Source organism: Ambystoma mexicanum, chromosome 6q (genome assembly GCF_040938575.1).
Source record: "Ambystoma mexicanum isolate Mex_15411 chromosome 6q, UKY_AmexF1_1, whole genome shotgun sequence".
Lineage (NCBI taxonomy): Eukaryota > Metazoa > Chordata > Amphibia > Caudata > Ambystomatidae > Ambystoma > Ambystoma mexicanum.
Genome location: NC_090937.1, coordinates 1260049730 through 1260065599, shown reverse-complemented (window position 1 = coordinate 1260065599; position 15870 = coordinate 1260049730). Strand labels below are relative to the sequence as shown.

Genomic DNA, 15870 nt, shown 5'->3' with positions numbered 1-15870 from the left:
ACATTCATACTCTTTCCTATCCTCCTCCCCCAACTCCATTACCACATCAGTTGCAACAGGGGGAAGCCTAGAGAACAACCAGGTGAGTAAGTCATTTCCTGTGATGTTCTGGAGCCCATGACTATATTCAAACAGAGACAACCAATCCAACACATCCAACTTAGGCTCATACATACCAACCAATTCTTTAGGCATCCGGGGTCTTTTAGGACTGGAACTTCTAGAGGAGCCAGAGAGAGAAGCATTTTCGACAGATTATTTCTTCATTTCTAGCTCATGCTTGAGCTCCATTTCCCTTAGCCTTAGTTCTTGATTCATTTCCTGATGTCTCTGTTCAGCCAGAGTACTCAGTCTCTTGAACTCTAGTTCAAGTTTCATTTTCTCTAATTCGAGATATTGAGGACTAAGTGTGGGACTTGGCAAAGGCCCAGTAGGTACAGCAGGTAGAGCAGACAGAGGCCTAGGGGGGACAGTCACAGCAGCCTCACCCTCCTCTTCTGACTCTTCCTCAAAATTATCAACATTTTGATCAATATCAATTTCTATACTGTTATCTACATTTTCTGGCATGGTAGGTTCCTCAGACCCATCATCCAGACTTTGGTTAGCTAACAACCTTTCTATTAATTCCATTTTCTTGCCTTTAGTGAGGAGGTTCTTATGCTTACATAATACTCTTAAACAATCAGCAGTTTTTGTAGCAAGGGACTCTTGACTATAAGTTTCCATAGTTGACATGTTAGAAGATTACTTTTTCAGTGCTGAGCTTTGTGGTTAGTTGTACTAAGGTATCCTCAAGCACTCTAAAGTGTATACTCAATACAAATCCCACCGCTGTACACCAGTGTTAGGCAGAAACCTGTGCAGTTCCCTTAGGGACCACTGCAAAAGATTTGAGACTACAGGTGTTGGCAGTAAACCCACTTGGTAGCAGTCTGCACCACCCAGATTTACCTGGTAGCTGTGGCTGAGCAATCAGACTTCCCTCAAGAAGAATAAGGCAGTATGCAAAGTATACACAATAGGCACTCAGATACAACAATACAAGCAAACACTGACCAGAGCTTTGGTATCAAAGTATATAATTATTTATTTAAAAACACACAGTATGAAACACTCCAGCACTCTTATTGTAAAATATTCTAAACACAGTTACTATTGTAATATACACACCCCTTTGTTTCCTATCAGATAAATCACAGTAATACACCACTTATTTTCATACAGAGGTGAGCGCTTAACTAGATTGCACTCTGATAAGTTTGTGAGAAAGGGGGGGAAAAAGACAGAATATGGAAAGGTACACCACTCTAAGATTCAGGAACACTGTTAGCAAGGCAGAAGAGCAAAATGTCACCGGTGGGCCAAAGTCCAAAGGCTGGGCCCCCTCTTAGAGAGAGCAGAGCACAAATGCGCCCAAGATCACACAGTTACACTAGGCTTAGAAAGTCTTGCAGAGGGTTCAAAAAGAGTTTAGAGAGGCTTAAGAAAGTTTAGCCAGGGTGTCCCAGACTAACCCAGGTTCGAAAGCCGGGGGCTAAATCTACCCCGTACAGTCGGTAGCAAGGGAAGCCAGGCGGGACACGGTACCTTAAGTGGGAAGGATCCTCCAGCAGTGGCAGTTGTTCCTGGTAGTGGGTGCAAGTTGCGTCGTCGTCCAGGGGAAGAGAAGATCTCGACTTGGAGGAAAGATGAAGGTCGTTGCACTACCAGGGAAGAAACCAGCCGCGGAGTCTTCCGGTTAAAGGTGGTACCTTTGTTTCGCGGTCGTGGTAAAACGTGGTATCCCGGTTGCCGGGGTGCTTGGCACAGGCAAGGCGGCCACGAGGTACGTCGGGAAGGCGAAAAGACGGTGAAACTGGTTATCCCCACCAGTCAAAGGAAGAAGACTCTCCGGCGGGAGATCTCCTCTGTCGTTGGGAAAAGTGGTGAGGCAGTCCAGCAGGGCTCTACCGGTGGTGGTGTCGTGGCAGGTGGGCTCAGCTTCTCCCTCGTCGGATTCTTAGGTCCTGTGGCGACTTCTGAAGTTCCAGTCCCCAAAGCCCTGCTTTTATGCAGCAAACCCCCATTCACTCAGCCTAGCTGTCACTCAAACATGCTAAGTGGTGAGCCAGCCGGCTCACCACTTGGGCCAATCAGGATGGAGTGCGACTTGAGTTGCCTAGGCAACTCAGTCCAGGGTGCCTAAATTTCCCTCCACCCCTCCTAAGTACCCCAGACAGAGTGGCACCACTTTGGAGGGCTTCTGTGGAGAAGCCCGCCAAAAAGTGGAACAAAGTGCTCGACTTGGGTTGGAGTCACAGAAGAGAACACAAACGCCATTTTAGAATCAAGTTTTGGCAAAAAATACCAACCGGAGAATTAATATTAATTAAATAAATCGGCGGTATGTTCGAGGGTACCGTAAATAATTAAATAAAGATAGTAGCCTAAAACAATGGGAAATCCCATAGGAAAATATTTGCGGTTGAATATAAAAAGTAGTATCCACTGCCACCAGCCAAAACTCAATCAGGGGGGACGGAGACGTGCCCCCTCGACTAAAAGACCCCGGGGCAATTGAATTGCCCCAGCCAGTACGTCCACAATATGATGGTTTGTACTGGTTCTGTTCAGAATTTAAGACTAGTAAAGTCAATGGTGACTTTACATGCCCTGGGAGACAGTAGTCAGTCCCAGGGTATGGAGTCTATACTGGGGGGTCACTATGACAACCCTGTGTCACTGCACTGAGGGTGCTGTGTAACACACATCACAAAAACACATGAAGCCCTATGGAGTAAAAGACCCCATAGCCCATTAAACACATCTAGATTCAAAGAAACACACTCAAATCATGCCCAAGAGTGAGGGTAAAAGAGTCTCAATCTTGGCAGGAGAAAAAAATAAACCCCAAAAATCCAGCAAAGCTGCTGGGGGACTCACTAGGTTAGGAAATTCAGCCTAAACAGATAATTCTCCCTAACACAGATACTGTGCCAGAGAGGAAACCTCATCGAGATGACGTACCATGGGTTGGGTATGCAACAGAACACCAGTGAGTCTACCCAAAGCCATAGGGGACCCCAGGGTGTACCGACAGGCATGTAAACCAACAAAACATATAAGAATATTTGAATACCGAACAAATGAAGTGCAAAAGCAGAGCTTGAACAAGTCTTCCTATATGGGATGCCAAAATGGGGAAATTTGGAGTAATTATAATCCTGAGCAAGTAAATGGTAAAGAAATGAGCACAGCAGCAGAACTTGAACAAGTCCCCATATGTGGAATATCAATGTGGGTAAAGTTGAAACAAGTCATACCTCAAGCAAATAGAAACACATCAAAGTGACTGCCCTTGGTTGGTATCTGGTCGCGGTATACATCAACATAACATACAACTGTGTGAAAGGAATACACCAGGCAAGTGAACATTTGGGAAAGAGAGATACCTGGCAGGGGAATATACCGGGGCATCTACATAACCCAAAAGGGATTCCTGGCAGGAAAGGTACCAGGTAATCCTGAAAATATTGAAACGAAGAAGTGCAGTCCTGGTGAAAGGAACACTTCAGGCTGTGAACATTTTGGGTGGGTCTGGGGGGGTGATACCTGGCACAGAAATATACCAGGGAATCTACATAATCCAAAAGGGGATTCCTGGCAGGAGACTATACCAGGTAATCCACTAAAAATCTGAGAGTATACTAAAGGAGTCCTGGCAGGGGAGTATACAAGGAGGTCCCCCTGGCACTTCTCCCCTTCTCTCTTCCCCGCATCCCCAGCAATTAAGGGTCTGTATCTGCAACCCTACAGTCCCTTCTCTCTGCACCTATGAGCCACCTGCTGGTTGCACTTGTGAGTTAACTGCACTTCCCCCTTTCCCTCCCCCCTTGCACTTCCCCGTACTTGCGCAATCTGATTGACACAAGGCCCTCCCCCCAGGCACTTCCCCGTACCTGCGCAATCTGATTGACACAAGGCCTAGTAAGATCGTTTTTTGGGCTCCCTTTGTTTCCCCCTCCTTGTCTTGTCGCGCCTAGAAACACTTGTGTACAGGTGCGTTATAAATGCCACATCATATCAAAGTTGTATAAAGACACTTGTTTTACCAAGCTCATGGTAAAGGAGTATGCCAAACACACTTTTACCATCCTATGGAATTATTATTTAGAAGAGACAAATTTGCCATCCTGAAAGAATTGTTGTTTGACAGAGACACTTTTGCCACCTTAGAGGAGTTATTGTTTGGAAAAAACACTTTTGCCATTCTAAAGGAACTGTTGTTTGAAAGACACGTTTTGCTATCCTCAACGCATCCTAATGGAATTATTATTTGAAAAAGACACTTTCGCAATTTTTTCTATCCTCAAGAAATTGTTGTTTGAAAGAGGCACTTAAACCATTCTACCTAAATTCAGGGGAACGGAACTACTACTTTCGTATATGAACACACTTGCAACTGTCTGTTATACTCTCTTGCCAAGACTTTCTTATATGCACACACTTGTAACTGCCTAGTTTACTCTTCTGCCAGAGCTTTTCTCATGTGGGCTCTGTGCACACCTCCAAACCTGATAGTCTCTTATGTTTACTTTATCTGATATTGCATCTGCATGCTATACTATCCTGCCAGGGCTTCTCTTATATGTGTATTGCATACATTCACAAACTTGAAAGTCTTGTACTTTTCTCCCGTTCTCACTATTTCTCTTTAATATGCTTTTCGAATGGATTGTTGGCTTCAGTTCAATTTTTCCTAGTAAGTGTACGCTTCAAGAAACTATGGCATGCTTCTTTGGTTCTATACGTGATAATGTCTTCTTCCTCGACACCTACCCCCCCGAAGACCGGGTTCAAGAAGTGCTGAGACTGCGATTCTAAGATGTCGTTAACCGGCCCACATCGAGTTTGTCTGTGGTGTCTCGGGGCTGAGCACAAGACCTCGGCCTGCACCAAATGCCAGTCAATGACTGGAAAGGCTCTGAAGGAGCAAAAGGGGAAATTGGCAGTAGGTAAAAAAAATAAAAAAAATCCCCATCAACTACCCAGTCGAAGAAACCTTCTTCGGATGAGCCTAGTGGCGACTCTCCTCGAAGGAAGAATGTTAAAAGATCCAGGTCGAGGAGTGGTTCCCCCCACTCCTCATCGTCGTCGAGGAAGTCGAAAAAAATGCACCATGGATCCCCTTCTTCATCTTCATCATCAGACACCTCCGCAAAGAGGGTATCTTGTCCCACGAAAAGCTCTACAACTACCGAATGAGAAGCATTTAAATCTGAAATGCTAAAAATATTTGAAAAGCAAAGACCCTCGACAAGCCATGTTCCTACCGCGCCTTCCAAAGAATCCGGTAAGGAAAGGGCTCGAGCCAAATTCTGTGTGCCCTTGGGCCCGGGATGAAGGCCAGATCCTCATCGAGAGCTGTCGATATCTCGGCGATAAATCATTGAAGGATCCTTCGAGCCGTAAAACCAAACATAAGTCAAGATTTAGGTTGTTGACACCATCGACACCAGCTGTGCCTTCGACGCGACCTGGACCCTCGACACCGACTGTGCCATCGATGCCTGCTGTGCGATCGATGCTGACTGTGCCTTCGATGCCAGCCGTGCCGTAGACGCCAGCCACGCTTAACTCAATTTATGAGGAAAATGAGCCATCAGACAATGATGTGCCAGTTGGCCTTCAATTTGGTACACCAAATGTGCCTGAGAGTTTCATTTCAAAAGATTCTAGATTGAAAGATCTTTATGTCAATTTACAATCAGCCAGTGGGGTAGACACCTCACCAGAGCTGGATTTTGGTAGACCTGAAGCTGGTGAACATGCAGATGCTTCATACAGACCACTAATGTCTAAAGTTGTAGACTACTTTGGTTGGAGTAGGCCTACCCTCCCCTTTGAGCAGGATGATCTTACGGACATCGTTGATAAGGGTGTAAAAAGAGATCCTATTTTACCATTTCATATCGCTCTCCAAAATAGGGTGGCAGCAAATTGGGAAACTCCAGAGAATAACCCTCGAGTAAACAAAAACCTGACAAAAAGATGCTGCCCAACTAGTAGTGACCCCGACTACTTATCAAAACACCCCACTCCAGAGAGTCTGGTAGTACAGGCAGCTACCGCAACTTCAAAGCAGGCAACCTATTCAACTATCCCTCCAGATGGGGATGACAAGAGAGTAGATGGGTGGGCTAGGAAAGTATTTTCTGCACGGAGCATGGCTCTTAAATCAGCCAACTCCACATGTGCCCTAGCAACATTCTCATTCACTCTATGGGACTGTATTTCCATGGCGGCAGAGCACATTCCTGAGGGGGAGGAAAGAGACATGTTCTTGGCTATTGTACGAGACGGCAAGGAAGCCATGTATGAGTCTCTTCAGTCTGGTCTGGATTCTGCTGCCAGCATCAGCAGAGCCATGGCTACAAGCACTGTAACACACAGATTTTCATGGTTGAGGAAGTCTGGATCTGCACCGGATGTTCAGTCCAGGCTCCTCAACATGCCTTTTGATGGGTCTCACCTTTTTGGCATCAAGGCTGACGAAAGCCTTGAAGTTGCAGACCTGCCGCTTTAGGCAGCATCAGCCTTTTTGCCCCAGTGGACAGCCTTGGAGGGGTAGATCTTTTCGCTACTACTCCTCAGTTGGAAGATCGCGAGAAATGGCTGGTCTAAGAGGCCAAAGAAGATGTCCTCGTGGTGGCCGAGGGAGAGGCGCGAAGCCCGCTGAAGCAGGGGCATCCTTACCAAGAGCCATTGTGTCAGCCGCCTCAAAACCTCTCTCAGGTCTTGAGTCACAAAACACCAGTGGGAGGAAGGCTGTCTCAGCATCTGAAAGAATGGCGAGACATTACGGATGCTTGGGCATTGGAAACCATAGCCCAAGGTTACTGCCGTCCCTTCATTCAGAGGCATCAGAACCATCCACCGGGGAACCACTCTTTGAGGGTTCTAGATCCGCTCCTTGTGCAGGAAATGTTGATCCTGCTAGAGAAAGGCCCTATAGAAGCAATGCCTGTAGCGGAAAGGAACAAGTGATGGTACTCTCCTTATTTCCTAATACCCAAGAAGGACGGAGGACTGAGACCCTTCTTGGATTTGAGATACTTGAACAAGTTCCTCAGGAAGGACAAATTCAAGAAGGTCACGCATTCTCAGATCCTTCAGGCCCTCCAAATCTAGGATTGGATGGGGTCATTGGACCTTCAGGATGCTTACTTTATGTGCCAATACATCTCAAACACAGAAAGTACCTGAGATTCGCCGTTGGCGGTTCTCATTATCAGTTTTGAGTTCTGCCTTTCGGGTTGACCTCCGCCTGAGGGTTTTCACCAAGCTGATGGTGGTGGTAGCAGCATGTCTCAGGAAAGGGAGGATTCACATCTACCCCTAGCTGGATGGTTGGTTGATAAGGACGCGTTCTCCTGAACAAGTCCTGGATCATCTCAACGTCACCTGCCACTCTCTTCACAGACTAGGATTCTCCCTCTATTACAAGAAGTCCCATATGACACCTTCTCAAAAGCTGCAGTTCATCAGCGCTGTACTGGATACATCCTTTGGAAAGAGCTTGCCACCCTAGGTGAGGGCTCTAGACATTCTGCAGATGGTCTCCAAGTTTCAGAGTGCCCAGCATCTCCCAGCCTTACACTTTTTGAGGTTGCTCAGCCTCATGGCATCCTGCCTTTTCCTGGTGCCAGAGGCTCTCCTGAGAATGAGATCCCTTCAATGGACTCTCAGGACATAATAGTCTCAGTTCTCGGCACACGTTAGACCTACTTCATGTTTCAAGTAAGGTCGCACAGGAGCTCCTGTGGTGGGCCTGCAAAGACAATATTCTGACGGGAGAACCTTTTTGGCAACCATGGCCGTGTATAACAGTAGTGACGGACACCTCACTCATGGGGGGGGGGCCCAAACCAACAATCTGACAATCAGCGGTCATTAGTCTCCATCAGAGTCCAAACTACACATCAATCATTTGGAGCTGAGGGCAATCAGACTTGCGCCGAAGGCTTGTCTGCCCTCTGTACGGGGAACCTACCACTGTGCAGAAAAGCAATGCAGCTGTGGTACTGGGCAATTCAAGAGGGAATCTCTCTATCTGCAGTTCACCTAGCTGGAGAGGAGAACACGGCGGCGGATGCTCTGAGCAGGCAGAGCACAGTCTCCCACGAGTAGGAACTAGCTCAGGAAGTCCTTCAAGAGATCTTCACCCTTTGGTGAAACCCTCAAGTGGATCTGTTTATGACCAGTGTCAACCGAAAGTGCGAACTGTATTGCTGCAGGGAATTTCCTCCAAGAGGAGCTCTAGGAGACGTGTTCGTAGTGTACTCGGAGTGTCCACTCCTGTATGCGTTCCCTCAAATCCCTGTCATTGCCTCATGTGATTAGGAGGTTGAGAAAGTTTGGGAAACACATGATCCTAATTGCCCCGAATTGGGCCAGGGGGACGTGGTACCCAGACCTTCTGGACATGTCCATCTGCCCTCCAAGATGCCCTCTTGCGAGAGGACGGTCATGTTTTCCATCCAGAGGTCAAGACACTCAGCCTTCATGCATGGTTTCTGAAAGGCTGAGATACAAGGATTGGGACCTAACAGATGATGTAATGGAGATTTTGCTTTTGTCCGGAAGGCCAGCAACAAAGTCCTTGTACCATTGCCGTTGGAACAAATTCTGCAGCTGGTTCAAAGACAAGATTATAGACCATTTTCTATGCGAAACACCAGAAGTGTTCTCTTTTCTACTATCCTTAGCCAATCTGGGGCTCCAGGTTGGAACAATTAAAGGCTATTTGGCAGCGCTATCCATCTTTAAGCGCTCGCCAGAAGAATGTTCGTATTTCAAGATCCCACTGGTGACACAATTTCTAAACAAACTCACCAATGTGTTCCCCAAATCTCCTTTCCAAGTTCCAGTTTAGGACCTTAAGCTGGTACTAAAATTTCTTGGGTGCACCCTTTGAACCTCTACATTCATGTCTGTTAAGGTTGCTAACATTTAAAACCATTCTCTTGGTAGCATTAACTTCTTCCCGTAGAGTGAGTGAATTTCAGGCACTATCATCCAAGCTGCCCTTTACTATCTTCCACAAGGATAGTGTTGTTCTGAGGGTTAAGCCTTCATTTTTACGTAAAATCATTTCATATTTTCATGTAAGACAGAAAATTGGATTGCCCACTTTCTATCTTCCACCTCATCCTAGAAAAGAGGAGGAGAGATTACATAGATTGAACCCACGTAGAGCTCTGAGCGTTTACATATCTCGATTATCCAAACTTTGTATTGATGATCAGCTTTTTATAGACTATACAGGTCACAAACTGGGTCAGGCTGTGACTAAACAGACTTTATCCAGGTGGATCATTCTGGCAATTTCGGAATGCTAGGGGCTGGCGGCAAGGGGATCCTCCAGAAGTCTTAAGGGTCCATTCCACCAGAGGCATGGCTACTTCTACAGCTCTGCAAAGAGGTGTACCAATCAAAAACATTTGTGACGCAGCTATGTGGTCTACTATACACACGTCCACAAAGCTTTACTGCCTTGAGTCTTCCCTCGGTCAGAATGGAAGCTTTGGAAAAGCTGTCCTCCATTCGGTTCATGGAAACCATTGATAACTAAATTCTTACTCCCTCCACCAAATGAAACACTGCTTTGGGAGTCTATCAAAGATGAGGAATACGTGGGAGGACACAGTTACTTACCCCTGGTAACGTTCTTTCAACTGGATGTTCCACCCATGTATTCCTCATCGCCCTTCCACCCTACCCCACTGTAGAATTTCGCATGGTATTACAGCTTTCGCTCCTTCAAAGCTTAGTACGGTCAAACCCGTAATTATGCAGGCAGTTTCTACTGTAAGAAAAGCTGAACTGAAGCCAATGGGCGCTGCGTGTGCAATATATATCTTCAATGACATCATCCTCGTGACGGAGACCCTCGAGGCGCATCGACTCGACTACATCGACGCGCACCGCCCTCTGCCGAAATCTTTTTCTGTAGCAGCTGAAGTTGGAAATCGAATATCAAAGATGAGGAATACGTGGGAGGAACATCCAGTCGAAAGAACGTTACCAGGGGTAAGTAACTTGTTCTTCTCTAACAATTATTCAGGTTTGGCATGGCTGCCAATACGCTCCAGTGTCCCTGCTTCCCTTTGGTGGACTCAACAGCTCTGGCTGCCGTATCCTGTTTCTCCTGAGTCAGACCGGTGGTGGTAGTTTGGCGTTTCCTTCCTTTTCACAGCATCTGTTCCTCTGCTTCTCTGCCTCTCGCAGTTCCTGCTGGGCTCTTCTGCTTCATTTCAGGCTTCAGTAAGGTTAAGGCTGCCTCCTAACACATGCAAACGCCCCAGGAGCCCTCTGTCAGCGTCTGGCATTCTCTTATCGTGTTCTCTTTCGCAGTCAGCTTCCCCTTCCCTTGTCCTCGAGCCGGTCGGTTCCACAGATCTCTCTCCAGTCCCAGAGTCTCTCGGTCAGTACAGAGAGCAGCTTTCTCCTGCCAGCAGTGCTGCTTCTCCTGTCTAAATTTCCCTGGCACAAGTATGCGCTCGCAGCAACTGGAGCGCAGCTTGTGCTCTTTGCATTCTTTGGTCTGCATTACTCACCTCATCTTCCTCGTCACAGTATTCTTGTAGTTATGGGAATGGAAGCTCATTCTTGACGACTTGCATGTAAAGTCTGGGTAAGTGTTTTCAATGATCTTTAAGGGCAAGTCAGCTCTGGGTGACTTGTAGATAGTCTGAGAGGGTGTTTTTATTAGTCTTCAAAGGCAAGTCAGATTTTGACGGCTTATATTCAGAGCTTGTGAAAAGGTATTCAGTACCCGTCCTTGGTGGATGAGGGGAGGTATAACAATATGCCATTAAGGCATTGGTCATGGATGGTATATCCTCAAAAGACAGGGAATACCATGTCTCGTCCGATGGTGCCATGATCATCCCCTTGAGGCTGTCTCCCCCCCCCCATATGATACTCCCTCATATAGCCACCCTCACAGTCATGATCAGGCAGTGGCTGCCGTCCATTGGCCACATGGGGAGAGATCACCGCTGGGAAAGGAGTGATGACACAATCAGATTCATCACATACCCTTCCCCTAATGGACTGACAGTAGCATGGTTTATCAAAAAATTATTTGGATGCCCATTCGGTCACCCATCCATGCAGTAACCGGGACTGACCCTGCTTAGCTTCAAAGCAGGACTGACTCAAAGCAAGGAAAGGACCGGCCCATTTCTCTAAGTGGTCTTGTAACATTGGCTCATTTATCAGGCAACATGTCCTGAGGGGTCTGGCCCCTTCCTCATATTGAAGCTAAGCAGGGTCTGTCCTGGTTACTGCCTGGATGGGAGACCTGGATGGAGCCAGTGATTTTTCACCCCCGACGTCACTATTGCTGTAAAATATATTTTTTTCTTTTTTTGTTTTTAAACCTGTAGGGTATGACACTCCACATATCCTCGGCTATCTGTAGTCCTTTATAGCCTTGAATATTGGAAAATAGCTGTGAATATCGGGGAGAACGGGCAAAAGAAATGCTTTCCTCACCCCCCAGGCTCTCACCAATTGCCGCCCTCATCTGTGCCAGCTCCCCCACTCCCCAGATGGCCTCCTCTCGTCCCCTGCCCTCTCCCTTACCTCCCCAACCCACAACACACGCTGTTTCGGTGACGCTGTTTGCTTTGAGATGTCAGCTATTCGAGGCTATAGCAGAGGTTACAGAAAGCTTTGTGTTGCAAACTCAGTCCCTAGATCCCCTCCAACTCTCAAATTTCACTTGGCACCCTCTAGCTACCCCTCCCCACCTCTAGGCGCATGGCATTTGCATCTTTTTTTACCAGCAAATGGCTTTTTTCCTGCGTTTCATTTTCCCATGACCTCAGCTATAACCTGGAATATCTCTCACATGGAGAGATAAACAAGATGGCGGCTGCTGCATTTCTAAAAACACCCAGTTTTGGGTAAATCTCAGAGATATAGCCATCTATTTTTGAGAAGGGGCCCCCTTCTCTGTCAAATATTTTAAAAACTACTGCACGGAATAACTCCAAACCAAGCAGTTATTGTGAGTTAACGCTTCATGCCCAAGTTGTTTCTGACCTGGTCCAAATCCGTCCAGCGGTTTGGGCTGTGCACTTTGGCAAATATGTACCTTGTTTGTCTATAGGAAAAGGAATGGGAAGTAGGCGCAACTGTGGAGAAAAAAAAGATTTTGTCTTAATAACTTTTTATTGGTTCTTTATGAAACCTTGCAGTGCGGGCGGAGGGAGGAGTCCCTAATCACTTACGGAATTTCAGTCAAATCCGTTACTCGAATCAAAAGTTATTAACAATTGAATTTTAGGGGGTTCCTATGGAGTCTGATTCACTTTAACTATAGGGCGGCTATCACCACCATATGATATATATACACTGCTATGGTTCGTCAAATAGTATGTTGCAGCTATTTGTTTAATAAACATTTCGGGGGGGCAAAATGCTTTCAAAATATCTTAACGTTTTAACATTGATTTACAGAGTGGAGGACCAGTGTCTTTGACACAGGGAGAGAGGATGTGTATATTGGACCACATTATGCAGGGGAGGTAGACGCATGAACCAGGGATGGGGAGAGTAGAACATGATATAGGAACAGGATAGTAGAGGAAGTGCTAAGTTCCAGGATGAATGGGTGAGGGATGAGTGCCATGGGGTTGTTGTAGAGATTTAGGGGGAGAGGAGAACAGGGAGATGTGGTGACGTAGAATGCTATGCAAGTCGTTTTCAGAAAGGAGGAAAGCTAGTAGGTTGGAATCAAATGGAGATGGAGTGGGAGTAGTGCATGGATGGAGAGGATGAGCATTTCAGAATTAGGGAGCCAGGAGAGGAAGATAGCGGAAACGAGAGGGAACGCAAAGGGCACGAGAGGTGGCAAGGAGGTGAGCCCAGGATGATCGTGGGGGCAAGGGGGAGAATGGGGAGTCAAATAGCAAAGTTGAGTACTTTGTCAAGAGCTGAAAAAGCATAGTTGGGCAAGAATCCTGGGTAAATTATCACCCCCAAGATAGGAAGCTGGGGCACCCGATGAGTCTCCTGTTGCAACAACAAGGTGATACCCTATGATGTGATCTGCATAACCGCATGGTAACAAGATATCAGCCGGATTTACTGGCACGTGTATTTTTCCCGGGGGAAACAGCCACTCACCCGCATACATCTACAATAAACTCAACTCGACTTCACAGCACACATCACCACTGCCAATAGAAAGCAGCTGGGTTACATGAAATAATTCGGTCCAGCTGTGCACATAATTGATCTCCTTGTCTCGCCTACTCTCCTGACAGTCTTTCCACAACTCCCGACCACTATCCAGATCTCCATGGGTCGATATCGGGGACCTAGCCACCTCTACCTACCTTCGTGCTGGCTAAAAACGCATTTTAGAATCCTCCTTCACATCTCGGACCTCGGTCCTCCAAGGGCGTTCACCCCACAGCATTTCAAGGCCATTCCAATGGCAGTAGGCACGATACAAATGCAATATTACATAACATATAGCTATGATCTCTAGCTCCCTCGTCCACCTTTCTTAGCCTGATCATATGGGAGGATCTCGACGATTAGATTATAGTATCTGCAGGTGTCCATTGGAGCTATTTATGGCAGATGTATATGTGAAAACTTTCATCAAGGCTTGCTTCAATTGACATTGGTGATGAACATTTACTATTGGAATTTGGTGCATACCTTTCCAGCATTTTAGGTATTGGTCACTGAGATGAGCAAGAGAAGCAATGCCACCTCGATATCTTGTAGCTGATGTGTCTGAGGGTAATCAAGTTTATTCTTATAGCCTCTATCACATTCATTCAAGAACATTCTTTTAGGTCAGTGGTCGCCATAGTCCAGTTGTTTACAGCCCTAATCATTCCAGGTTTTCAAAGAAATCGGTTGATGATGTAAATAATCCATATTTAACATTCACAGCATTCAAATGCATTTTACATTTTTGAAAACATGGAGTAGGTTTGTCTCTTCAACATTAGACGTGGTGATCCCTGCCTTAGATCAATACAGAAATCACCACTGTGATGCATTATTTTAAAAAAAGGGGTGTTAAGGGCTCATTCCTCTGTTGTGGGAGGCCTCTGTTGATCTGGTTCAAGGCATTCTTCATTAAACATTTTTTGATACCGGTAGTGGGAATTCGACATAACAGCCCTAGAACTGTTATGTCACACTTTCTGCAGCATGGGCCAAGTCTGCCTTTAAGATGAGTGTGCTTAAAGGCTATTTAGTTAATATATCTGTATTGAACAGGGTATCAAACTCCACAAATGAGGCTCAATAGGTAAACAAATTATCAATAACCAGACATTCTAGTATTAACTTACATTTTGTTTTGGTGCATATTTACAGGTTTTGTTGCGTTTGTCAAAGATATGTTTCATCAGACAATCAACACTGTGAAATCTGCAATTCCTGCACATCAAAGGTAGGACATATGAGTCTTCTAACACAATTGTGGTGGTTAAATACTAGAAAATACAATGGGCCACTCTCTCCTCTATTTCCTAATAGTCCTTAACTGTTTGTTGTCCTCTCATAATAATTGTTCTCACTTAGACATCTACATATATTTATTTTTAGTCCATTCCTGTTGCTATCATAGCATGCTTGATCAATACTCTCAATCCCGGCATAGCATTCTTAGAAAGTAGTGGCAATAACGTGTTAGTCATGAAGTCCACATTGAGTGAGGTCATTATTGTAAAGGTAGAAGCTATTTATGCCATCTTGGTTTGAGTACTATAATAAAATAAGCTTTTCAGCTGTAGAATTGTAAACAAATCTTGGAGACACATGCTCTGTTGCCCCATTCTTCATGTCATTTCTAAGATGGTGAGTGTGAAAATGTATACACATTAAAAAACATATATACCAACATATAAATGTGATGTTTCTATAATACCGAAAGAAATACTAAACTCCTGACAATAGTCTGTTTCCAGGTAGAGTGTCTCCTGGTGTCGGTGTTGGCTATAGGATATTTCACTGTAAGGGCAGAAGCTATTTCTGACACTAAAACGTCAAATTTAATGACTAGCTTGAATTTCCCAAGACTAACACAATCAGTGACAGGCCGTTCACATACAAAAGGCCACATGCCAGATGTAATATTTTCTTCCATGCCTTTGAGGTGGCCCAACCTCCTACAAGATAATACGGATATAATTAAAGAAATTTCACTAAAAATCGAGTCATGTAATAAATTGGGCCTTGCCAAGCTGGAAAAGCCACTCAATCAGAACGTTCCTGTCCTCAGTAGGAATGATCTCTTTGGTCCAAATGAATTTGTGGCTGCTCTGTTTTTCATTTAAATCTTGCGTGTGTTTTTAAAGGTTATATAATAGATTTCCAAGACTATCTACTGCCCCTTTCTACACTGCGGGAAAAGTGCCCCGTCTGGGAGTCCATCTTTGAGCAAAGTCATTAGTGATTTGAAAGGTTTTAATGTATTCTGGCTTGTGTTTTTAAGTTTGTGAAGGATTTTTAATCCAATCTATTGACCAAATCCCCCTTTATAATGATGCACACAAAGTGCCTGGTCTAGACATCCATTTTGGAGCAAATTCAATTGTGTTTTCAATCCCATTCTCTACACTTTGACCCTAAAGACTTTCCTACTTCTCACCTATTACTAGTTGGGCTCCAAATGCTGCACAAAACAGAGCATTCCCTTGCCAGTAAGTCAGTGGAAAATACCAAAACAAATTCCGGGGATCAGCCCATTTTTCGATAGCGGGCAAGTAACTCTGGTACTTGGATTTTGAGTCACCTCAACCTCGCAGTACATTTTTTCCCTCTTACTAGCCCACAATTGTGTTGTTG

General features: G+C 45.4%; 1 protein-coding gene across 3 annotated transcripts in view; it reads left to right on the top strand.

The window, feature by feature from the left end:
- Positions 1 to 15870, top strand: part of ZCCHC4 (zinc finger CCHC-type containing 4) — a 939775-nt gene that overhangs the window by 744293 nt on the left and 179612 nt on the right. For all 3 annotated transcript variants that reach the window (XM_069631857.1, XM_069631859.1, XM_069631858.1), the window contains one exon: positions 14398 to 14473. In XM_069631857.1, coding sequence (XP_069487958.1) covers positions 14398 to 14473 — 76 coding nt within the window. The remainder of the gene's footprint in view (positions 1 to 14397; positions 14474 to 15870) is intronic.